General features: G+C 39.9%; 1 protein-coding gene across 4 annotated transcripts in view; it reads right to left on the reverse strand.

Moving 5' to 3' along the window:
* LOC128694842 (kinesin-like protein KIF20B) overlaps nt 1–26,470 on the reverse strand; it is a 276,960-nt gene that overhangs the window by 51,959 nt on the left and 198,531 nt on the right. For all 4 annotated transcript variants that reach the window (XM_070094293.1, XM_070094292.1, XM_053785169.2 and 1 more), the window contains exons 26-30: nt 24,222–24,339; nt 22,850–22,985; nt 13,067–13,193; nt 10,429–10,515; nt 2,504–2,608 (exon numbers count right to left, since the gene is read on the reverse strand). In XM_070094293.1, coding sequence (XP_069950394.1) covers nt 2,504–2,608; nt 10,429–10,515; nt 13,067–13,193; nt 22,850–22,985; nt 24,222–24,339 — 573 coding nt within the window. The remainder of the gene's footprint in view (nt 1–2,503; nt 2,609–10,428; nt 10,516–13,066; nt 13,194–22,849; nt 22,986–24,221; nt 24,340–26,470) is intronic.

Genomic DNA, 26,470 nt, shown 5'->3' on the forward strand with positions numbered 1-26,470 from the left:
CCAACAATAAAAAATGTTGTTTATTACTATTTTCTATCATATATATACTCATACAGAGTCACTAGACAGGTTCCTATAACTACTAGAGGTTCTGAAAGCTTGTAGTGTGGCGGTGGACCTGTAAATATGCTAAGTCACCAGTGTGTCGTGTCACAATGATGCATCATACCACCACTCACTAACCTCACTGCCTTCCACAACACATCCCTTCCTCCCCACACACCTACCTTCCTCCCTTCATTCCATCTTCTCATCTCTTCCTTCCCACTTTCCCTCCCTCCCTCCTTCCTTCTCTCCTTCCTTCAAATAACTTTTCTGGCGTGCGAGACCAATATAAATTATATCGAATGTATATTCACTCGTTGTATGCTACACAATAACAGCAGTTATTATATTGTTTACATAACATGTTTATACAAACCAACAATAAAAAATGTTGTTTATTACTATTTTTCTATCACATATATACACACAAAGTCACTGGACACTTCCAAGAACTGCTACAGCTTCTGTAAAGCTCATAGTTGTTGTGTGGGGTGGACTTGTAAATATGCCGAGTCACCAGCCTAATTAGTGTCACACCACCACCACTCACCACCCTCACTGTGTCAACACCCATCCCTTCCTCCCCACCCCAGCAACCCACATGGAAATAAATCACTGTCTGAATTTTTTTGAGTTATCCTAGGTTGATGGTCTCCTTCCTTTCTTCCCTCTTTCATTCCTTCATTCTTCTCATCTCTTCCTTCCTTCCTCTCATTTCTTCCTTCTTTCCTCCCTTTCTTCTACCTTCCTTCCTTCAGGTTGGTTTCCTGGGCATTGCTTTCAGTCAAAAACTCCTCAAAACCATGAAATTCATCTTCACTGACACTTCCATCTGTGTTTGAACTGTCACTTGGGAACAATTAGCTGAGCAGTTTCTTACCACTCGACATGGCGAACAAGGTGTAATAAAATGGCTTTCCCATGATGAACCACTGGGTCCCCGATTTTTTTTATACTGCGTACACTGACCATGGAGACCCATTCTCTCACATTTGAGGACGCCAGAATTTATGCGTACTAATACAGCACCAACCCTAGCGCGTAAGCCGTACTACTTTTACCTTTGAAGAATTTTGAGAGTATATCTACTCTCTGAGCCCGGCCACAGGCCAGGCTCGTCTAGTCAACCAGGCTATTGCTGCTGGAGGCCCGCTGCCCCACATATCCATCACAGCCTGGTTGATCTGGCACCTGGAGAAGATACTTGTCTAGTTTCCTCTTTGAGGCTTCAACACTTGTTCCAGCAGTGTTTCTGATATCTTCTAGTAAGATGTTGAAAAGTCTGGGACTCCTGATGTTGATACAGTGTTCCCTTATTGTCCCCACCACACCCCTGCTCCTCACTGGGTTTATTTTACATTTCCTCCCATATCTCTCACTCCAGTATGTTATGGCAGTGTGCAGATTTGGGACGAAGCCCTTGAGTGCCTTCCAGGTATATATTATCATGTACCTCTCTCTCCTCTGCTCCAATGAGTACATGTTCAAGACTTGCAGGCGTTCCCAGTAGTTTAGGCGCTTTACTGGCTCAATGTGAGCCGTAAACGATCTCTATGTATTTGTTCCAGCTCCGATATTTCTCCTGCCCTGAATGGGGCCCAACCCTGAAAGGGTTAATAGCAAATAATGAACAAACAAAACACTCACCATACACAGTGGCAGGTGGGCTGGCTGCCAATTGTGGGGGTCAGAGGGAGGGTAGTAGGGACACGCGGGTGGCGAGAAACTTAAATATGACTTGGCGGCTGGGAATTTGCGAATGTGCGAAGCCCGTGAAAGTTGAGGGAGACCTATTTTATATTTGTTCAGTGCTCACACAAATGTGTATAAAGTGTTTATCAATACATGGTAAGCACAAAAGGTACACAAATTATAGCTCACCTCTTACCTGTTTGTTCAATTATGTAACCTGAAACCCAAAATACAAAATTACAAACCTCATTTGAAACAATGAAAATATTTAATTTTAACTACAGCCTCTCCTCACTTAGCGACGACTTGTACTTACGACGGGCTCTCTGACCAGCATGCATACGTAAATAATGTATATTAGAGACGATTCTCTCTATTCTGTTTATTACAATATACAGTACACTACTGTATAAACAATTAAAAATATACCAGAAATGTTATAAATGGTTTAAAGGTGATATTAAAACAATATCAAAGATGGTCGTCACACCAATACCATTCCAGTATGCTCCTCACTTAGCAATGAATTCATTTACCAAAGTGGTCTTAGGAACTGAACTCTGTCGTTAAGTGACGAGAGGCTGTATAACATGAATAGTCACATTACGCATTCAAGCAAGAGACCACACCTGCCTATGAATTGTGAATTTTTGCATAAATTTTTTCACATCACCCTTAACTAGATTTTTTACCACAGTAATGTAAAAGCTACACAATATTAAGGGCACTGAATAGAGACAATACTGTAATAACTTGAGATTCTTACACATTGAGGAGCAGCAGCAACAGGCTTACGCAACTTCCTTCCAGTTTTTTCAGATGTTGTGGTAGTGTTCTCCATATCTGAAGTGCTGGCATCCCTTAAAATATTCTTTAAAAAAAAAAAATTATAAGAACAGTACCAGTACTTCTATAATAACACAAAGCAATGATAAATCTTACAATAAAAGCCTTGAGACTACATCTCCCATTATTTTTCCTACACATTTATTTTTAACCCTTAAATAGTACAAACGTATATATACGTTCTCTTGCGCAGCGCCCTGAACAAATTAAATATATATATATATATATATATGCTAAAGTGGGTAAAAATGTTATGGAGGGAGTAGTAGGTAAATTTGGGGTGCCAGGGGTAAATGTAAATGGGGAGCCTTTAATTGAGCTATGTGTAGAAAGAAATTTGGTAATAAGTAATGTAGCACGTAATGAAAGTAGTTTATTAGATTATGTATTGGTGGATAAAAGGTTGATGGGTAGGCTCCAGGATGTACATGTTTATAGAGGGGCAACTGATATATCGGATCATTATTTAGTTGTAGCTACAGTTAGAGTAAGAGGTAGATGGGAAAAGAGGAAGGTGGCAACAACAAGTAAGAGGGAGGTGAAAGTGTATAAACTAAGGGAGGAGGAAGTTCGGGTGAGATATAAGCGACTATTGGCAGAAAGGTGGGTTAGTGCAAAGATGAGTAGGGGGGTGGGGGTTGAAGAGGGTTGGAATAGTTTTAAAAATGCAGTATTAGAATGTGGGGCAGAAGTTTGTGGTTATAGAAGGGTGGGGGCAGGAGGAAAGAGGAGTGATTGGTGGAATGATGAAGTAAAGGGTGTGATAAAAGAGAAAAAGGTAGCTTATGAGAGGTTTTTACAAAGCAGAAGTGTTATAAGAAGAGCAGAGTATATGGAGAGTAAAAGAAAGGTAAAGAGAGTGGTGAGAGAGTGCAAAAGGAGAGCAGATGAAAGAGTGGGAGAGGCACTGTCAAGAAATTTTAATGAAAATAAGAAAAAATTTTGGAGTTAAACAAGTTAAGAAAGCCTAGGGAAAATATGGATTTGTCAGTTAAAAACAGAGTAGGGGAGTTAGTAGATGGGGAGAGGGAGGTATTAGGTAGATGGCGAGAATATTTTGAGGAACTTTTAAATGTTAAGGAAGAAACAGAGGCAGTAATTTCATGCACTGGTCAGGGAGGTATACCATCTTTTAGGAGTGAAGAGCAGAATGTAAGTGTGGGGGAGGTACGTGAGGCATTACGTAAAATGAAAGGGGGTAAAGCAGCTGGAGCTGATGGGATCATGACAGAAATGTTAAAAGCAGGGGGGGATATAGTGTTGGAGTGGTTGGTACTTTTGTTTAATAAATGTATGAAAGAGGGGAAGGTACCTAGGGATTGGCGGAGAGCATGTATAGTCCCTTTATATAAAGGGAAAGGAGACAAAAGAGACTGTAAAAATTATAGAGGAATAAGCTTACTGAGTATACCAGGAAAAGTGTAAGGTAGGGTTATAATTGAAAGAATTAGAGGTAAGACAGAATGTAGGATTGCGGATGAGCAAGGAGGTTTCAGAGTGGGTAGGGGATGTGTAGATCAAGTGTTTACATTGAAGCATATATGTGAACAGTATTTAGATAAAGGTAGGGAAGTTTGTATTGCATTTATGGATTTAGAAAAGGCATATGATAGAGTGGATAGAGGAGCAATGTGGCAGATGTTGCAAGTATATGGAATAGGTGGTAAGTTATTAAATGCTGTAAAGAGTTTTTATGAGGATAGTGAGGCTCAGGTTAGGGTGTGTAGAAGAGAGGGAGACTACTTCCCGGTAAAAGTAGGTCTTAGACAAGGATGTGTAATGTCACCATGGTTGTTTAATATATTTATAGATGGGGTTGCAAAGGAAGTAAATACTAGGGTGTTCGGGAGAGGGGTGGGATTAAATTATGGGGAATCACATTCAAAATGGGAATTGACACAGTTACTTTTTGCTGATGATACTGTGCTTATGGGAGATTCTAAAGAAAAATTGCAAAGGTTAGTGGATGAGTTTGAGAATGTGTGTAAAGGTAGAAAGTTGAAAGTGAACATAGAAAAGAGTAAGGTGATGAGGGTATCAAATGATTTAGATAAAGAAAAAATGGATATCAAATTGGGGAGGAGGAGTATGGAAGAAGTGAATGTTTTCAGATACTTGGGAGTTGACGTGTCGGCGGATGGATTTATGAAGGATGAGGTTAATCATAGAATTGATGAGGGAAAAAAGGTGAGTGGTGCGTTGAGGTATATGTGGAGTCAAAAAACGTTATCTATGGAGGCAAAGAAGGGAATGTATGAAAGTATAGTAGTGCCAACACTCTTATATGGATGTGAAGCTTGGGTGGTAAATGCAGCAGCGAGGAGACGGTTGGAGGCAGTGGAGATGTCCTGTCTAAGGGCAATGTGTGGTGTAAATATTATGCAGAAAATCCGAAGTGTGGAAATTAGGAGAAGGTGTGGAGTTAATAAAAGCATTAGTCAGAGGGCAGAAGAGGGGTTGTTGAGGTGGTTTGGTCATTTAGAGAGAATGGATCAAAGTAGAATGACATGGAAAGCATATAAATCTATAGGGGAAGGAAAGAGGGGTAGGGGTCGTCCTCGAAAGGGTTGGAAAGAGGGGGTAAAGGAGGTTTTGTGGGCGAGGGGCTTGGACTTCCAGCAAGCGTGCATGAGCGTGTTAGATAGGAGTGAATGGAGACGAATGATACTTGGGACATGACGATCTGTTGGAGTGTGAGCAGGGTAATATTTAGTGAAGGGATTCAGGGAAACCGGTTATTTTCTTATAGTCGGACTTGAGTCCTGGAAATGGGAAGTACAATGCCTGCACTTTAAAGGAGGGGTTTGGGATATTGGCAGTTTGGAGGGATATGTTGTGTATCTTTATACGTATATGCTTCTAAACTGTTGTATTCTGAGCACCTCTGCAAAAGCAGTGATAATGTGTGAGTGTGGTGAAAGTGTTGAATGATGATGAAAGTATTTTCTTTTTGGGGATTTTCTTTCTTTTTTTTGGGTCACCCTGCCTCGGTGGGAGACGACCGACTTGTTGTAGTAGTAGTAGTATAGTAGTAGTAGTAGTATAGTAGTAGTAGTAGTATAGTACTAGTAGTAGTATAGTACTAGTAGTAGGCAGTACAGCAGCAGCAGCAGTATAGCAGCAGTAGCATAGCAGCAGTAGTAGCAGTGCAGTAGCAGCAGTGTAGCAGTAGCATAGCAGTAGTAGTAGTAGTAGTAGTAGTAGTAGTAGTAGTAGTAGTAGTAGTAGTAGTAGTAGTAGTAGTAGTAGTAGTAGTAGTAGTAAAAAAAATATATATATATATATATATATATATTCTCCATGGGGAAGTGGAACAGAATTCTTCCTCTGAAAGCCATGCGTGTCGTAAGAGGCGACTAAAATGCTGGGAGCAAGGGGCTAGTAACCCCTTCTCCTGTATATATTACTAAATTTAAAAGGAGAAACTTCAGTTTTTTCTTTTGGGCCACCCCACCTCAGTGGGATACGGCTGGTACGTTGAAAGAAAGAAAGAATATATATATATATATATATATATATATATATAAACACATTTTTTAAGAGTTTTAGAATAAAAAAATTAGGGTCCATACTTACAGAGATAGGAGACCGAGAAGTTGGCACTGGATGCTCGTGTGATGGCAACATCGAGTCCTGCCACTTGCAGAAGTGTTGCCGATATACCTTTGTTCCTATTTTTCTTATCATTTTATAAAATTTTTATCTTCTGATAATTACAATTTATATTAGTTCTTGTCATTTCCTAACCATTCTTTGTTCTGACACTAGTATTAGGTACTGAAATTATCACAGAAACACTGACAGGTGGACATTTACACCTGCCTTGGCCATTTACTATTACCTTGGAATATACACAAAGTATTTATACAGGAAGGCCCCGCTTTACGGCGTTTCACTTTACGGCGTTCCGCTAATACGGTCATTTCAAATTATGACCAAAACTCGCTATACGGCTCCCCCCACCTGACTTTCTAATACGGTCACCGTGCCCCACCTTGTTTGTTTACATTCTTCGTGAGCTCAGTAAGCACTAAGTCTCTCCATTTTGTCTGGAAACTCCAAAATTTCAAATGTTTTTAAAAGTTATTTCATATTTTATATATACTCTGATAATTATACTTATGTATACCTGTACTTAAATAAACTTACATACTGTGCTGGCATGCAGGTACACATTAAAATCAGTGAGTGTGTCTCATGTCTCCAGACGTCATATTAGTAATGATAATAATAATCATAGTCTCATTTAAATGTCGTATATTACGTTAAATACACATTTTCATTAATCCATCTATGATATTTTTTCAAAATTATATAATAAACACGATACATAACATAAAAAGATGATAAATACACCCCACAATAGAATAAATAAACATAAATACGAGATGTGGTAGCAGACGACTTGCACAAGTGACGCCATATTAGAAATGCTAATAATAATAATCACCGAGTCTTATTAAATGTTGTATATTACGTTAATATACACATTTTCATTAATCCATCCATGATATTTTTTTCAAAATTATATAATAAACACGATACATAACATAAAAAGATGATAAATACACCCTACAATAGAATAAATAAACATAAATATGAGATGTGGTAGCCAGATAACTTGTACAAGTGATGCCAAGAATAACATTTTCTCTAATCTAACATAAGAGAAAATGTGTTACTGGGGGGTAACTATAGAAAATTATTCCTTTCGTATGTATGTAAGTAAGTTTATTCAGGTATACACAAATACAGTTACATAGATTATCATATATAACAACATATGTGTAGAGAACCTAGGATAACCCAAAAAAGTCAGAGTGACTTATTTGCATTGCCTTCACTCAGAGCATCATTTCTTCTCAAAATGATGTTACATGAGAATGGGAGTGTTCTTTATTTATTCTACCGTATCAATGTAGAGACAACCTGTACACAATGTAACTTGTACACAAACCAGACGTGTACACTTTCTTTGTTTACAAAACTTACCTTCGCCTGGTTTGTTTACATAACTCTGCGCCTATCCTCTCTCATGCACTCATTCTTTCTCTCTGGTATGGTAGCCTGACTACCATACATACCACACTTGAACCATACCCCCGGCCGGGATTGAACCCGCGGTCATAGTCTCAAAACTCCAGCCCGATTTCTTAAGTCATACCACACTTGATTTTTTACAATAAATACTACTCATCTCACCCTATATTTTAAGGTAAGTAATGAGTGAACTGTATATACATTTTATCGCTCTGGGATGCTTAAATATCATATAATATATGTGTGGGTGGGTTGGCCTGGTATGGTAGCCCGGCTGACTACCATACATACCACACTTGATTTCTTACAATAAATACTACTTGTCTCACCCTAGATTAAGACTATAAATATTTTAAGGTAAGTAATGAGTGCACTATGCGTGTATTGTACTTTTTTATTGTTTTTTGATGCCTGGTTCTATTGCTAACTTAATATATGTTAGTGTAAACTTGTTATCTAGTGTTTGTATGCATTTGTAAGTGGAAAAAAAGGGTGTTCCACTTTACGGCGGTAGCCTGGAACCTAACCAGCCGTATAAGTGGGGCCTTCCTGTATGTCCCAGCAATGTTTTGGATATGAGGAAGTATATAATAATAATGAGGAGGATTAGGAGGAGGAGGAGGGAGGAGGAGGAGGGAGGAGGAAGGAGGAGGAGGAAGGAGGAGGAGGGAGGAGGAGGAGGGAAGAGGGAGGAGGAAGAGGGAGGAGGAAGAGGGAGGAGGAAGAGGGAGGAGGAAGAGGGAGGAGGAAGAGGGAGGAGGAAGAGGGAGGAGGAAGAGGGAGGAGGAAGAGGGAGGAGGAAGAGGGAGGAGGAAGAGGGAGGAGGAAGAGGGAGGAGGAAGAGGGAGGAGGGAGGAGGAGGAGGGAGGAAAGAGGGAGGAGGGAGGAGGAGGAGGGAGGAGGAGGAAGAGGGAGGAGGAGAAAGAGGGAGGAGGAGAAAGAGGGAGGAGGAGAAAGAGGGAGGAGGAGATAGAGGGAGGAGGAGAAAGAGGGAGGAGGAGAAAGAGGGAGGAGGAGAAAGAGGGAGGAGAAAGAGGGAGGAGGAGGAGGAGGGAGGAGGAGGAAGAGGGAGGAGGAGGAAGAGGGAGGAGGAGGAAGAGGGAGGAGGAGGAAGAGGGAGGAGGAGGAAGAGGGAGGAGGAAGAGGGAGGAGGAGGAAGAGGGAGGAGGAGGAAGAGGGAGAGGGAGGAGGAGGAAGAGGGAGGAGGAGAAAGAGGGAGGAGGAGAAAGAGGGAGGAGGAGAAAGAGGGAGGAGGAGGAGGGAGGAGGAGGGAGGAGGAGGAGGGAGGAGGAGGGAGGAGGAGGGAGGAGGAGGGAGGAGGAGGGAGGAGGAGGGAGGAGGAGGGAGGAGGAGGGAGGAGGAGGGAGGAGGAGGGAGGAGGGAGGAGGAGGGAGGAGGAGGGAGGAGAGGGAGGAGGAGGGAGGAGGAGGGAGGAGAGGGAGGAGGAGGGAGGAGGAGGGAGGAGAGGGAGGAGGAGGGAGGAGGAGGAGAGGGAGGAGGAGGAGGAGAATATGTAATAATCATAACAGGTAATAAGAAGTTCCCTCAAAGCATATAAAACAAAGTCCACCCCTGACAGTGACATAAGATGAGATAACATTTGATAAGAGCTGACGTTTGATGAGCATACGCTAGGGTGCAGTGATAACACTTGATAAGAAAAGATTAGAGGTGGCATTTGATGAGCATTGGCCCTCGCTTTGTTTTCGCTGGTACACAAACACGTCTGTGTGTCAAGCTCCCTGTCTATCCATCTAGCTCTGTCTCAGAGAGCCACAAGACTGCATCATCACGTTTACTCATTTTCAAGCAGAGTATAGCACTTTGTCTGGATTTTTTTGGTTATCCTAAGGAATTTACACTATGTATACTTGTATTTATGTGTACCTGTGAGAGAGAGAGAGAGAGACAGACAGACCCAGACAGAGATACAGACCCTAAACTTGGGGTTAACATCACTTACCTCTTAAAAGAGGAGTGTTAATATGACATTACATCAGTGAATCCTTGGTGTTTGCCACACTTTGCTCAAGCTGGTGCTCCCACATGGTACTAAGTGGTCCCAGATTTTTTAATATGGTGCACATCTAGTGTTAAGACCCATTCTATGCTGACCAGGCATCTCAGGGCAATTGTGCCAAATTTGGAGGCAGGAAAATTAAAACGTATATATACGTTTGGGGCGCTACACGTAAGGACATATATACGTTTGGACCATTTAGGGGTTAAAGACTAAGATCTCTTATCCTACTTCAGCTCATTTAAAAGCCTGGTCCTAGCTATAGTATACTGTATTACTCCAAGATGGAACCCACAATCAGTGAGCACACAGGTACCTATTTACTATTAAGTGAAGGAGCAGGGGATGTAAGAAAATTTGCCCTTAAATCTTGCTATGCTCTGTAATGAAGACCAGACACTTTTGGTTGTGAGCTATACACTGATAAACTACTTATTTAAAAATTAAGCTGCTTTACTTCACTATGAATTATGGTTCACCAAGCCATGCAAGAGGTGAAAGCTTCACAGGAAGAAATTAATTGGCTAATGCAGTTAAATCCTAACAATAGTCTTAATTATAGTCTAATAGATGCAGACTTTTCTAACACATCAAATACATTCAAATATAACATAAAAGGAAGAATGACTAATAGACAAAGGAGGGACTTTAAAGTGTAGGCATTGTATTTCCCACCTCCAGGATTCAAGTCCAAATGGATTTGATACTACAAACACTGAAAACTGCATAAACTATTAGAGTACAAACAAGACAATACTGTATTAAGATTTTTTTCACCAACTCACAAGTAGTTTAGGTGGCTTCCTTCCTCTCTTTTCTAATGTTGAAGTTGTAATGTCCACATCTGATATGCTTGTATCCTTTAAAATATCCTAAAACATAAAATAAAATCCATATTACAACACTAAGTAATTTTATATAATAAAACTGAAATCAGTAAGGATGCAAGGACACTTATGACATCTTTATTGGGTCTATTTTGGTCCTAGGACCTTGGTCACTCCAAATGATACAAAGAATAAACAGTATGTACAGCAGAGAAAGTATGCCAACAAAGAAGGCCAGGTCATCTATTTGCAGTTTCACAAGGTACCAGGGATTCAGCGTGGATTATCATAAAATGTGCAAGAAAATCCGAGATGTATTTTCCACCCCTTTCTTCTATAGTGTTTGGAGTAGCAAATAAGGATGCTTAGGTAGAGTGGTACCTATGTCTACTGGATTTGTAGATCATTGCTGTTCAAGAAGCAACATTTGCATACCTGCTATAGTCATCTTCAGAGACCTCACCATGAAGAATGATCCTTATGATATCCCCAGCAGTGAAGCAAGAGTATAAACTATAATATGCAGGGGGATGTAACAAATCTACATAGGAGAAACTAGGAATCTTTCCACGAGGGTCCAAGAACACAAATGCGAGTAACTGGGGCGACACCAACAATGCTCAGTTAAGAGGCTTAAGTTATGAGGAGAGGCCAATATAACTTAATTTAATGACATTGGAGGATAGGCATACCAGCAAATATATAACATACAAAATACAGTGGACCCCCGCCTTACGATATTAATGCATCCCTGAGAGCTCATCGTAAGCTGAAATTATCGTTAGCCGAATTAATTTTCCCCATAAGAAATAATGGAAATCAAATTAATCCGTTCCTGACACCCCAAAGTATGAAAACTTGTTTTTTTTTACCACATGCGCAATTACTACTCTACTAAGAATAGAATACATGACACTTACCTTTATTGAAGATCTGGTGGTGATTGATGGGATAGGAGGGGAGAGTGTGGAAGTTATTGTTTAGAAGGGGAATCCCCTTCCATTAGGACTTGAGGTAGCAAGTCCTTTTCCGAGGTTACTTCCCTTCTTTTAATGCCACTAGGACCAGCTTGAGAGTCACTGGACCTTTGTCGCACAACAAATCTGTCCATAGAGCTCTGTACCTCCTGTTCCTTTAAGACTTTCCTAAAATGGGCCATAACATAGTCACTGTACAGGTTGCCAACACGGCTTGCAGTAGCTGAGTCAGGGTGATTTTCATCCATAAAAGTTTGCAGTTCAGCCCACTTTGCACACATTTCCTTAATCTCTTCTTTCAATTCCATACTAATTCTTGCCCTTTTAACCACAGGGATGGCACTAGAAGTTTTCTTGGGGTCCATGGTGACTTATTTTGCACTAAAAACACTGGGATAATGTGAAATGTACCGAATGTATGAGTAGATGCGACCTCACTGGCTGGGTTGTAAACACAGGCACTGAGGCCACACGTGGGACGTGTTCCGGACGAATCATGCAAGGCGAGTTTTTTATCACGAGGCGAGGCAAAATTTTTGCGTTCAAATGCTTCGCATGGCGGATTTAACGTAACGCGATGCGTTCGTAAGGCGGGGGTCCACTGTACTCAGGAAAATTAGTAGGGTACAGAGGAACAGGCTGCTGAAGAGGTGAGAAACATGATCTGAGACACAGCTAGATGTTAGACATAGATGAGCCACAGAGCTGTCGGGAAGTATTTCTTCCATCTCAGGGTGGTGGAGAGGGTAAATGGTCTTTAAGTGGTAGAGGCTGACTCCATACATAGCTTGAAGAGCAAGTGCAATAAAGCACATGAGGCTAGGAGAATATTAAATTTGGACAGTGGAAAAAAAAATTACAATGAGCTACAAAATATGCCAGTTTATAAAACAATTTATGATGAAAAATATCCAAGCTGGACAACAGGAGAATAAAAGCAGACAAATAATGACCTGTAAGACTATAAAAGGATATAAAAGAAGATCTTCAGTAACCTTCAACAGAGGCCACAGATGTAAATACTAATCAAAGGGATACCAGGAAGTTTTTCTTTAAGAATAGTAGTGAAAGAATGGAATAAACTGAAAGAGGCAGTTAAGTGCTACAACCATTGGAAATTTATAATAAATATGATGGACATGCTAATGAAGGTGGGACATCACAACATAGATCTGATCTTGAAGCTGCAAACAGGAAAGTACAAATACAAAATTACAAATTCAACGCAGCCAAGGAAAAAATCAATGAGAGAAGATTGTACACTGCACAAATATTCAATTCTGATAGTCTAACCAGTATGCTAATACTTACTCTTTTTTTTTTTCAACAAACAGGCCATATCCCGCTGAGGCGGGGTGACCTAAAAAGAAAAATGCAAGCTTTTCTTAACTTTAGTAATGTATACAGGAAAACGGGTTACTAGCCCCTTGCTCTGGGCAGTTTAGTTGCCTCTTACAACACACACGGCTTATGGAGGAAGAATTCTGTTCAACTAACTGTATACATATGCACTACCTGAAAATTTTTAATCAAGTTAAGATTCTTAAATACATACTTCACAGCTAACAAACAATTAAATGCAGAGAAATTATTTTACTGAAATTATAAAACTGACTTACCTTTTTTAATTCTGTAGTAACTGAACATTGCAAAATGGAAGGTTCTGAGTTAAGAGACATTTTTTCAAGTTGGTTCTTCAGCTCATTTACCTCTTGCTTTAAAATACCATTTTCAGCTTCATGTTGCCTGAACAAGTAATTTAAAAATCATTATATTATAATAGTTTAATATCACACATACACAAACATAACACTCTGAAGCATGCAAAAAATAATCTGTTTCAAGGGAAACAACTGAAGTAGTTGTAATTAGTTTCTAGATTTACAGTACACTGGGAAAAAGTACAGATCCTTGTGACAGTATTTGGCTTTCTGATATCTGATTTCCAAATATTTCAATAGCAAAAAATTCTACCAGTATCTGGCTTTCTGATGCCTAATTTGCCTCCAACATCTCAGCTGAGAAAAATTCTACATCATAAGAGCATGTTAAATTAGACACATGTGCAACTCTTCGGTATCTTTATTGAGGAAACGTTTTGCCACACAGTGGCTTCATCAGTCCATACACAGGAGAAGCATGAAGAACAGGAGGAGAATGAGGTAATCAGTCCCTCAGCCTTGAGTCGATGTGGTCAGTCCATCAATCTTCAATAGATGGACTCAAGGTTGAGGGACTGATTACCTCATTCTCCTCCTGTTCTTCATGCTTCTCCTGTGTATGGACTGATGAAGCCACTGTGTGGCAAAACGTTTCCTCAATAAAGATACCCAAGAGTTGCACATGTGTCTAATTTAACAACGTGTCGGTTCTTTGAACCATTCATCTACAATCATAAGAGCATCAAGGCTTTCCTAACTAGCTAGTTATTCTTGCCTTACACCCCTAATTTAACCTTTCAGGAATTATATTCCTTAGCCAGTTTGGCCTTTTTATGCTTATTCACCACACTATCCTCGCATTTTTACTTTCCTCTTCCATCCAGTTATTTTCACATTCTGCCTTATGCTTATTACCTGCCATTTGCTAATACAGTGGACCCCCGCATACCGTACGCATCGCATACCGTACAATCCGCATACCGCTCGCTTTTTTCGCAAAAATTTTGCCTCGCATACCGCTCAAAAACCCGCTCACCGCTCTTCGTCCGAGACGCGTCCAATGTGCGCCCTCAGCCAGCCTCACATGTTCCGCCGGTGGCATTGTTTACCAGCCAGCCTCCGCGGTAACATCCAAGCATACAATCGGAATATTTCGTATTATTACAGTGTTTTCGGTGCTTTATCTGGAAAATAAGTGACCATGGGCCCCAAGAAAGCTTCTAGTGCCAACCCTACAGGAATAAGGGTGAGAATTACTATAGAGATGAAGAAAGAGATCATTGATAAGTATGAAAGTGGAGAGCGTGTTGCCGACCTGGCCAGGTTGTACAAGAAACCCAAATCAACCATCGCTACTATTGTGGGCAACAAAGGCAATCAAGGAAGCTGTTCTTGCCAAAGGTTTAACTGTGTTTTCGAAACAGAGAGCGCAAGTGATGGAAGATGTTGAGAGAGACTTATTGGTGTGGATAAATGAAAAACAGGTAGCAGGAGATAGCGTCTCTCAAGCGATCATAAGCGAAAAGGCTAGGAAGTTGCATGAGGATTTAATTAAAAAAATGCCTGCAACTAGTGATGATGTGAGTGAATTTAAGGCCAGCAAAGGTTGGTTTGAGAGATTTAAGAAGCGTAGTGGCATACATAGTGTGATAAGGTGTGGTGAGGCTGCCAGTTCGGACCACAAAGCAGCTGAAAAATATGTGCAGGAATTCAAGAAGTACATAGACAGTGAAGGACTGAAACCTGAACAAGTGTTTAATTGTGATGAAACAGGCCTGTTTTGGAAGAAAATGCCAAGCAGGACCTACATTACTCAGGAGGAAAAGGCACTCCCAGGACATAAGCCCATGAAAGACAGGCTTACTTTGTTGATGTGTTCCAATGCTAGTGGTGATTGCAAAGTGAAGCCTTTATTAGTGTATCACTCAAACTCCCAGACCGTTCAGGCAAAAGAATGTCCTCAAGGAGAATTTGTGTGTGCTGTGGAGGGCAAACAGTAAGGCATGGGTCACTAGGGACTTTTTCTATGACTGGTTACACCATGCATTTGCCCCCAATGTGAAAGATTACCTAACTGAAAAGAAATTAGACCTTAAGTGCCTCCTGGTGTTAGACAATGCCCCTGGTCATCCTACAGACGTGGCAGAGCAACTTTATGGGGACATGAGCTTCATTAAGGTGAAGTTTTTGCCTCCTAATACCACTCCTCTCCTGCAGCCCATGGACCAGCAGGTTATTGCAAACTTCAAAAAACTGTACACAAAAGCTCTGTTTGAAAGGTGCTTTGTAGTGACCTCAGAAACTCAACTGACTAAGAGAGTTTTGGAGAGAGCACTTTAATATCCTCAATTGTGTAAACCTTATAGGTAAGGCTTGGGAGGGAGTGACTAAGAAGACCTTGAACTCTGCTTGGAAGAAACTGTGGCCAGAATGTGTAGACAAAAGGGATTTTGAAGGGTTTGAGGCTAACCCGGAGAGGATTATGCCAGTTGAGGAATCCATTGTGGCATTGGGAAAGTCCTTGGGGTTGGAGGTTAGTGGGGATGATGTGGAAGAGTTGGTGGAGGAGGACAATGAAGAACTAACCACTGATGAGCTGATAGATCAACTTCAACAGCAAGAGGCCAGACCTGAGGAAACTGATTGAGGAGGGGAGAGAGAAATTGAAGAAATTGCCTACTACAAAGATTAAGGAAATCTGTGCGAAGTGGCTTGAAGTGCAAACCTTCATGGATGAAAATCACCCTCACACAGCTATTGCAAGCCGTGCTGGTGATTATTACACTGACAATGTTGTGAAACACTTTAGGGAAGTCATAAAGGAACGAGAGGTACAGGCCACTATGGACAGATATGTTGTGCGAAAGAAGTCCAGTGACTGAAGCTGGTCCTAGTGGCATTAAAAGAAGAAGGGAAGTAACCCCAGAAAAGGACTCGACACCTCAAGTCTTAATGGAAGGGGATTCCCCTTCTAAACACTAACACTCTCTCTCCCCTCCTCCCATCCCATCAATCATCACCAGATCTTCAATAAAAGTAAGTGTCATGTAATTGTGCATGCCTTTTTCAGTTTGTGTGTATTAAAATTAACATTTCATGTGTTAAAAAAATTTTTTTTTCATAATTTTGGGTGTCTTGCACGGATTAATTTGATTTCCATTATTTCTTATGGGGAAAATTCATTCGCATACCGAACATTTCGCATAACAACCAGCCCTCTTGCACGGATTAAAGTCGCTATGCGGGGGTCCACTGTACATACATTCCTAAAATTTAATTATATTTAGAAAAAAAAAAAAAAATCAACACGCTGACAATAAAACAAAAAATGTCAGTTGAAACTCAATGGAATGACTGACTGACTGCACTGAAACTCTCCACTCTACTTCACAAAGAAGTGTGCTGCATTGTGATCTACTCAGCTGCTATATTTCACATAGAAAGAGCCAGAAGGTTCAAATATATGAATTTTTTAATAGCACCTTGTAAATACAGTGGAACCTTTACTTACGAGTGCATCCATGTGCGAGATTTTCCAGATACGAGCAGTCGTTCGGTTGATTTTTTGCTTCTAGACGCGAGTGAAATTTCCAGACGTGAGTGGGCCTCAAGGGAGGTTCCTTGATGCTGGTGAGGGGCTCTTGCTCTAGGGAATTGGAGCTCAGTAGTTTGTTGGACTATCTTAATGAAGCTTGGGCAATGTATGATGGAAAAATGCTTCTTAACATACGCCAAAAATGAAAGAAATCGGACAATAAATAACGGAGCACACATCTCAGCCATTAGCCTCCCGTTAGCAGTATATTTTCGTATGGTTTTTATGGTTGCATTCTCGTTTTTTTGGTCTCAGTTGATAGAATGGAAGATATACTACAGAAATAGATATGACTGACTGGTTTCACGGCAAAGTACGTACAGTGGACCCTCGACCAGTGATGGCATCGATTAACGATAAATCTGACTAGCGATACATTTTATCGCAAAAATTTTGCCTCGATTAGCGCTAAAAAACTCGACCAACACTATTCGTTCCGTCTGAGACGCGTTCACTTCTGGCCAGTGTTTACAAGCCAGCCAGCCACTGCGGTCGCTTCCAAGCATACAATCGGAACATTTCATATTATCACAGCCTTTTTAGTGATTGCACCTGCAAAATAAGTCACCATGGGCCCCAAGAAAGCTTCTAGTGCCAACCCTACAGCAAAAAGGGTGAGAATTACTATGGATATGAAGAAAGAGATCATTGCTAAGTATGAAAGAGGAGTGCATGTCTCCGAGCTGGCCAGGCTGTACACAAAACCCCAATCAACCATCGCTACTATTGTGACCAAGAAAACGGCAATCAAGGAAGCTGTTCTTGCCAAAGGTGCAACTATGTTTTCGAAACTGAGACCGCAAGTGATAGAAGATGTTGAGAGACTGTTATTGGTATGGATAAACAAAAAAACAGATAGCAGGAGATAGCATCTCTCAAGCGATCATATGTGAAAAGGCTAGGAAGTAGCATGAGGATTTAATTAGAAAAATGCCAGCAACTAGTGGTGATGTGAGTGAATTTAAGGCCAGCAAAGGTTGGTTTGAGAGATTTAAGAATCGTAGTGGCATACATAGTGTGATAAGGCATGGTGAGGCTGCCAGTTTGGACCAAAAAGCAGCTGAAAAATATGTGCAGGAATTCAAGGAGTACATAGACAGTGAAGGACTGAAACCTGAATAAGTGTTTAATGGTGACACTGACAATGTTGTGAAACACTTTAGGAATGTCATAAAGGAACGGGAGGTACAGGCCTCTTTGGGCAGATATGTTGTGCGACAGAGGTCCAGTGACTCTCAAGCTGGTCCTAGTGGCATTAAAAGAAGAAGGGAAGTAACCCCAAAAAAGGACTTGCCACCTCAAGTCCTAATGGAAGGGGATTCCCCTTCTAAACACTAAGACCATCAATACACTCCCCTCTTCCCATCTTATCAATCATCACCAGATCTTCAATAAAGGCAAGTGTCATGTAACTGTGCATGTCTTCTTCAGTTTGTGTGTATTAAAATTAATATTTCACGTGTTAAATTTTTTTTTTTTTTCAATACTTTTGGGTGTCTTGCACGGATTAATTTGATTTCCATTATTTCTTATGGGGAAAATTAACTTGACTAACGATTATTCTGACTAACGATGAGCTCTCAGGAAAGGATTAATAGCGTTAGTCGAGGGTCCACTGTACCTTGAAACTGAGCAGGAATTGTAGCAGAAATGTTCAATTCTTTGGCGATGTTCAAGAGTCCAATACCTGTCAGATTGGCACTGCCCTTCAACCTTCACATATTGGAAAGCTCTTCAACACACAAGCAAACAAATATGACAAGAAACCTTGAGTCTAGTGATTTTCTTGATACAGTTCAGGATTGCTCTTTAGAACAGGGTGTGACAGAACCAACTAGAGGAAACAATCTGCTTGACTTGGTTCATGCCAACAAAGATTCACTTATTAATAATCTTGAGGTTAATGATGAGCTTGGGGAAAGTGATCACAAATCACTTAGTTTCAATATATCATGGAATTACCCAGATAACTGTAATCAAATCTCTGTCCCATATTTTCGCTTGGCTGACTTCATGGGACTGAAAAATTACCTGGGTGGGCTAAATTGGGATGTCCTGACTGGGTCAGGTAGGTGATCTTGGTTGCCAATATGACGTTTTTCAGAGCAAAGTTCCGAGTAGGGAAATTAGATCAAACAAAAATGATCCCAAATGGACGAACAATAGATTAAAACATCTCACTGGTCAAAAGAGAGGCATATATAGGCGTATCAAAAGAGGGGATGAGCAGTTAAGAAATCAATATATTTAGTTAAAGAAAGAAAGAAAGGAATAAGAAAAGCAAAAAGGGATTATGAGGCTAAGGTCGCAAGGGATTCAAAGAATAACCCAAAAGGGTTCTTTCAGGTATACAGAAATAAGATTAGGGACAAGATTGGCCCACTTAAGAGTAACTCTGGTCAGATCACTGACAGTGATAAGGATGTGTGTGAAATTCTCAATACCTACTTCCTCTCAGTTTTCACCCAGGAAAATACTAGCGATATTCCTGAAATAATAGATTATGTAGAACAGGATGATGATAAACTATGCACGATTGCGGTAACTAGTGACATGGTCCTCAGATAAATAGAGAAACTAAAACCTAACAAATCCCCATGTCCTGATGAACTGTTTGCAAGGGTGTTAAAGGAATGTAAAGAGGAACTTATCATACCTTTGGCTAATCTTATTAACATATCACTACAAACTGGCATAGTGCCTGATAAGTGGAAAATGGCAAATGTAATACCTATTTACAAGGCAGGTGACAGGTCCATGGCTTCAAACTATAGACCAATAAGCCTTACCTCCATAGTGGGAAAATTTATGGAATTAATAATTGCCGAAGCAATTCGTAGCCATCTTGATAGGTACAGATTGATTAATTAATCTCAACACGGTGTTACAAAGGGGCGTTCCTGTCTTATGAATTAACTAACTTTTTTCACTAAGGTGTTAGAGGAGGTAGATCATGGTAATGAATATGATATTGTGTATATGGACTTCAGTAAGGCTTTCGATAAAGTTCCACACCAGAGGCTATTGAGAAAACTTGAGGCACACAGAATAGAAGGAGAAATTTTTTCTGGAAAACGTACAGGAGGAGGATGACAAAGATGATCCCATGCATCAGAAATCTTCCCCATGAGGATAGACTGAGGGCCCTGAATCTGCTCTCTAAAGTCGTAGAATTAGAGGGGAGGTGATTGAGGTGTATAAATGAAAAACAGGAATAAAGGAGATGTAAATAGCGTGCTGAAAATTTCCACCCAAGACAGGACTCGCAACAATGGTTTCAAGTTGGAAAAATTCAGATTCAGGATGGATATAGGAAAGTACTGGTTTGGTAATTGAGTTGTGGATGAGTGGAACAAACTCCCGAGTACAGTCATTGACTAAAACGTTATGTAGTTTTAAAAATAAGTTAGATAAATACACGAGTGGGTGTAAGTTGGACTTGACTAGCTTGTGCTGCTGGGTCTGGCGCCGTGCTCCTTCCTTGAGGGGAGGTGACCAGACTGGGTGGGTCATTGGGATAATCCTGGGAGGGTGGGTCATTGGGTTAATCCGGAGGTGGGGGTGGGGGGTTGCATGGGCCTGCTCTGCATGGGTCAGTAGGCCTGTTGCAGTTTTCCTTCTTTCTTATGTTCTTAAAAGTAGGAGTAGACATCATGAGGCAGCAGTGGCAGACAACATGAAGCAGCAGTGGCAGGCAATATGAAGCAGCAGTGGCAGACAACATGAAGCAGCAGTGGCAGACAACATGAAGCAGCAGTGGCAGACAACATGAAGCAGCAGTGGCAGACAACATGAAGCAGCAGTGGCAGACAACATAAAGCAGCAGTGGCAGACCATGTTGTACCCTACATTAAGCGAGTTTCTGATGCTCAGTCTACTCAATTCACTGTGGAGGGAATTCTCATGTTTTCCATACGTTTTGTGCAGTTATTTTGCAAAATTTCTTGTTTCTAACTATGGATCCTAAGAAAGCAAGTGCAAAGGACAATGTTGAGCAGAAAAAGAGTATGATTTCCATGGAATTAAAGCATGAAATCATAGATAAACAAACTAAGTGGAGGGTTAAGGACTTGGCCAGGCAGTACCAGCATACCACTTATACAATATGTACAATAATAAAGCAGGAGAGTCTAAAGAAAAATTGCAAAGGTTAGTGGATGAGTTTGGGAGTGTGTGTAAAGGCAGAAAGTTGAAAGTGAACATAGAAAAGAGTATGATGAGGGTATCAAATAATTTAGATCAAGTAAAACTGGATATCAAATTGGGGAGAAGTAGTATGGAAGAAGTGAATGTTTTCAGATACTTGGGAGTTGACGTGTTGGCGAATGGATTTATGAAGGATGAGGTTAATCATAGAAATGATGAGGGAAAAAAGGCGAGTGGTGCATTGAGGTATATGTGGAGACAAAAAACGTTGTCTATGGAGGCAAAGAAGGGAATGTATGAAAGTATAGTAGTACCAACACTCTTATATGGGTGTGAAGCTTGGGTTGTGAATGCAGCAGCAAGGAGGCAATGGAGATGTCCTGTCTAAGGGCAATGTGTGGTGTAAATATTATGCAGAAAATTCGGAGTGTGGAAATTAGGAGAAGGTGTGGAGTTAATAAAAGTATTAGTCAGAGGGCTGAAGAGGGGTTGTTGAGGTGGTTTGGTTATTTAGAGAATGGATCAAAGTAGAATGACATGGAGAGCGTATAAATCTATAGGGGAAGGAAGGCTGGGTAGGGGTCGTCCTCGAAAAGGTTGGAGGGAGGGGGTAAGGGAGGGTTTGTGGGTGAGGGGCTTGGACTTCCAGCAGGCGTGCATGAGCGTGTTCGATAGGAGTGAATGGAGAAAAATGGTATTTGGGACCTGCCGATGTGTTGGAGTGTGAGCAGGGTAATATTTTGTGAAGGGATTTAGGGAAACCAGTTACTTTTATATAGCCGGACTTGAGTCCTGGAAATGGGAAGTACAATGCCTGCATTAAAAAAAAAAAAAAAAAAAAAAAAAAAAAAAACAATCTTTTCCTGATGGTAACGACACCAAAAGTATGAAATTTGGCTGAAAACTTACGCAATTACACTCTCACAAAGTTAGCAACCTCGGCAATATTTGCGAATCAGCGATTTCACCCACTTTGAGCCTTATTTTCAGCTAATTCCTTTGTTCCAGTCGACCAAACTCATAGCTACTTCTTTAAAACTCCATTTGTTCTATCGATTGAGTACAAGAAACTGCCTATTTCCCAATTTCAACTACCTAATAACGTTGTCAGAACTTTGCAATTTGGCCAATTTCATGCAAATTAAAAAAATGCCAATTTCAAAATAGGGTCCAGAATGAACTATGCAGACATTCCTGGCTCTAAAACAACATTTTCTTTGTTCATCAGTCACGTCTCCAGGCCCCTTTGATATTATTCTTGGTTTCTATTTTGAATTTTTATTCGAACAAAAAATAGAAGATACTGTTATGCAGACTACTGCAATATTGTAATAATTGTATAAATAATGTCAACCCATTCATGACTGCATAGTAGAATGGCTAGTTGGACATTTATTGGACAATGACATCATTTGTTTACCTTTGAACATCGGCAAAAATCAAGCATTTCCTATACTTTGAGCTCCATTTCCAGGTTCTTTTTATAGTAAAACCAATCAAAATCACCTCTATTTCTATAATATGTTTTCCATTCTATCAAATGAGACCAAGAAAAGGAGAATACAACCATAAATACTATACAAAAATAGACCACAAAGTCGACATTTTAATTAAAAAAAAAAAAAAAAAAAAAAAAAAAAAAAAAAAAAAAATGGTCGGAGTTTTTTTTTTTTTACTCATTATGCACTGCGTGCTGCAGGATTTTTTTTATATGGTGCACACTTACCACACAGACCCATTCTCTCACATGTCCCCTCTGACGACACGTATGGCTTACGGAGGAAGAATTCTGTTCCACTTCCACAGGGAGCCTTATAAATTATTAGCATTAATTATTTGCAGAAGTTAAAAAATGAAAGTTACTGTTTACAACTCATATATTGTGGTTCAAAAAACGAGATGACATGGGCTAATTCAGGCAAATTATCTAAAGAGGCAGAACCAAGAAGTATAGCTAAACCCATGCCAACTCAAAACAGGTAATTACATGTTGGACTTACCTAACTTGTTCCTTCAGCATAGTAATATCCTTTTCAGAATCTATGGTTTCCTTCTTCACTTTTGGGGTCTCATTCAGAAGTGAATGATCAATGCCACACACAGATGGCATGGACTGCTGCAGAAGTTTCTTCACTTCTGTCACAGAAATAAAATGTAAAGTAAATGTCTAGACAGAGGAAAAAATGACATACTGCAGATAAGGGAAGAGGGAGATGTAGAAGGTAAGGGAAGAGGGAGGAAATACAGGAGGTAGAGGGAGATGGAGGGTGAGAGAGAGATAGGAGGGGACAGGAGATGAGATCCCTCACAGCTCTCAAACAGATATGACAGGTCTAAATCACATCAGCCACTCTTAAGAGGCAGTACCAAGAGCTAAAGAACAATTTATGGTCTACAGTATATCAGCCAAGGATGAATAAAATATTACATTGTGCAGCTATCACTACAGATGAGGACAGTACAGCAGGTGGCTCTCTCCCTGCTCACCAGCTACATTGCAGGTATGAAAATTAGACAGTTACCAAGCTGCAGTGAAAAATGAAGTATATTTAGTAGAGATATTAGTGTTTAATCTTGCTCTTCCTCGAGCAGCAGCAGAAGCCACAGCAGCCTCAACCTGATTTACAAAGTTCAGGGACATCACTAAAGCTACCACACCTAATCAGCGCCATTATAATTACTTATGCACTTGAAGTTACAAATGCATCTCCAATACAAAATTCCAGTACTTGTATCCCATTCTAATGCTCTTCTATTGCAAAGAAAAATCTTCTAGTAACCACTACTTTGTTTACAAATGTGGCTTCCTGATGGTATTAAGAAATTCTATACATCCTTCCACTGCTTTTTATTTTATATGGCTATCTATATATCCTGTATTTCTATCAGCCAATGAGAACCTGTAAAGCTTTCATGCATTCATTACATTTTTTAAGTTCTGGGAGCCAATTTGTAGCTCATCTTTATCACATTCTTCAGATATTTATTAAACCTTTTATTGTCTTTTACATAGATCTATGCCTTGGGCTCAGCTCACTCAGGTAAGCTGAAAGTGGTAAGTGTGCACATTATGGAAAAAAATCCTGCCCCAAGAGGTACAGTCACAGTAAAGAAGTCTCGATGTATTTGGTTGAAACTGATAAGAAAATTGAAGTGAACAGATCCTTGGAAAGATGCATAAATGGTATAGATTAAAAATAGTAGCTAGAAGTATAATGAAAAGAAAGGAAGAGAAATGTCATGAGCTGGCAATGAGTTTATTATTGTGAGGCTTGATGCAATACTCATGCCAACATGAACTAAAAATAGATGAACTGTGATTGACAAATTCATTTACATTCAGTGTAGTCTCAATCTTCAAGAGTATCTAACCTTTTTGAAGGGATGAGATTTCTTCTTCCTTTTGCTTTAGAAGCTTCTCTTGTTCTTCAATCTGATTACTGCACTGGGATACTTCCTCATTACGAGCCTCTCTCACTGCTCTTATCTCCTATGATTCCATATGAGAAAAAGAATTAGTAACAAGCCCGAAAGATGAAGATATTTGCTTCCTCAGAGACAACTCCAACCCATTCTCCAAATTTTCTACACTGTCAAGACATTTAACCTTTAAACTGTTCAAACGTAGATCTATGTTTTCTCGCACAGTATTCCAAACGTTTGTGGGTAGGTGGGGGGAGGGGGGTTAAAATTAAAATGAAGGGGGAATTATTCTACACATTGTAAGATAAAAAAAAAAATTAGGGTCAGTACTTACTGAGATATAAGCCTGTGAAGTTGGCGCTGAATGTTCAGGTGATGGCAATATGGAGCGCTGCTGTTTGCAGAAATGTTAAAGACTTGTCATTTTTTTCTAATTCTTCTGTAATTTTTGTAGTTATGATAATAATGTTTTGTTGTAGATCTTTTGATTTCATAGCCAACTGTTGTCGAGACAAATGTTTGGTACTGAATTAGTAATCATACTGTCACACACATTTTCACACTGACAGATGAATTTGTACACCTGGTTCAATCACATACTATTGTCTACATATATATACAAGGTATTCACAGGTCCCATTTATGTTTCTAGAAGTCCACCATTGTATGATACTCCATGAAGCATGGAATCATAAAGAGTGCCACCCCACATTGCTGACATATGAATCATGTGTTTTTGCACTTGGGGTCGCTTTGTAGTGTAAGCACACACAACACTTTTTCTGAGAATACAAGTACCATCTGACTTACGACCGAGCTTGGTTCCGACCAACTGGTCGTAAGTCAAAATGAATGCAAGTCAATCCTTTGAAAATTGCCGACATACTGGGTACGGCATAATGTCGAACCTTAGCTATATAAACTACCTACATAGTACTGTAATGTACAATCATTATTTCATTCCCTTTACCATAATTTGCTTCTATTGATATATTTTAATCATTTATGTACTGTATATTACGTATACATGGTAGTGAACTGTATTGTAAATTTTACATCTCATACAGTATCATATGTTACTGTTATCTTTAAGTATTGTTGACACAGTGGAATGGAAGAATACCACTGGTAGTGCCATCCTGCCAGAATGTCCTATAACCTATGCCCTAAGTAAAGAGAAAACTCTGCAACATGTGTAATACGTATTCGGCTGGCTGGCCAGCCAGGTGGGTGGTTAGCTACCTGACTGACTGAATTTGGATCTCTCTCCATCTGTATCTGTCTCTCTCACAGGTACACATAAGTAAAGTTATCATACATATTATAAATTACCTAGGATAACCTCAAAAATCCAGACAAAGTGCTATACAGTGGATCTGTGCTCCAGTGCCCTAAATTAATAATAATAATAATTATTATTACGTATTATTACAATAATACGCAGTTTAAAAACTGTAGTGTAAAGCACCCTTCTGGCAAGACAGTGCTGGAGTGAATGATGGTGAAAGTTTTTCTTTTTCGGGCCACCCTGCCTTGGTGGGAATCGGCCAGTGTGATAATAATAAAAAAAAAAAAAAAATTAAACTATGATATAATATAGTGTTTACTCATTACTTACCTTAAAATATCTGTAGTCTTAATGTAGAGCGAGAGGTGAGTAAACAAGATTAAATGAATAAACGAGAGAGAGAATGAATGTAGCAGGTTCTCGAGTTTTGTAAACAAACTAGTTGCTACCAGCCCAGACACGATTGGTTTTTGTTCACTCTGTCAAGCCGACTGGAAAAACATCTCATATTTATGTTAATTTATATGTTACATAGTGTGTGTATTATATAATTTTGAAAAAAAAAAATCATAGCTGGATTAAGCAAAATGTCTATATAAAAGTTTTATACACATTTATTGTGCCTCAGTATGATTATTATTATTATTGTTATTATTAATATGGCATCTTCAAGATGCCATATATAAAGGCAAAGGGGACAAAAGAGTGCAAAAATTATAGGGGGATAAGTCTGTTGAGCAGGGTAATATTTAGTGTAGGGATTCAGGGAAACCGGTTATTTTCATATAGTCGGACTTGAGTCCTGGAAATGGGAAGTACAATGCCTGCACTTTAAAGGAGGGGTTTGGGATATTGGCAGTTTGGAGGGATATGTTGTGTATCTTTATACGTATATGCTTCCAAACTGTTG

The sequence above is a fragment of the Cherax quadricarinatus genome, chromosome 45 (genome assembly GCF_038502225.1).
Source record: "Cherax quadricarinatus isolate ZL_2023a chromosome 45, ASM3850222v1, whole genome shotgun sequence".
In the NCBI taxonomy this organism is placed as follows: domain Eukaryota; kingdom Metazoa; phylum Arthropoda; class Malacostraca; order Decapoda; family Parastacidae; genus Cherax; species Cherax quadricarinatus.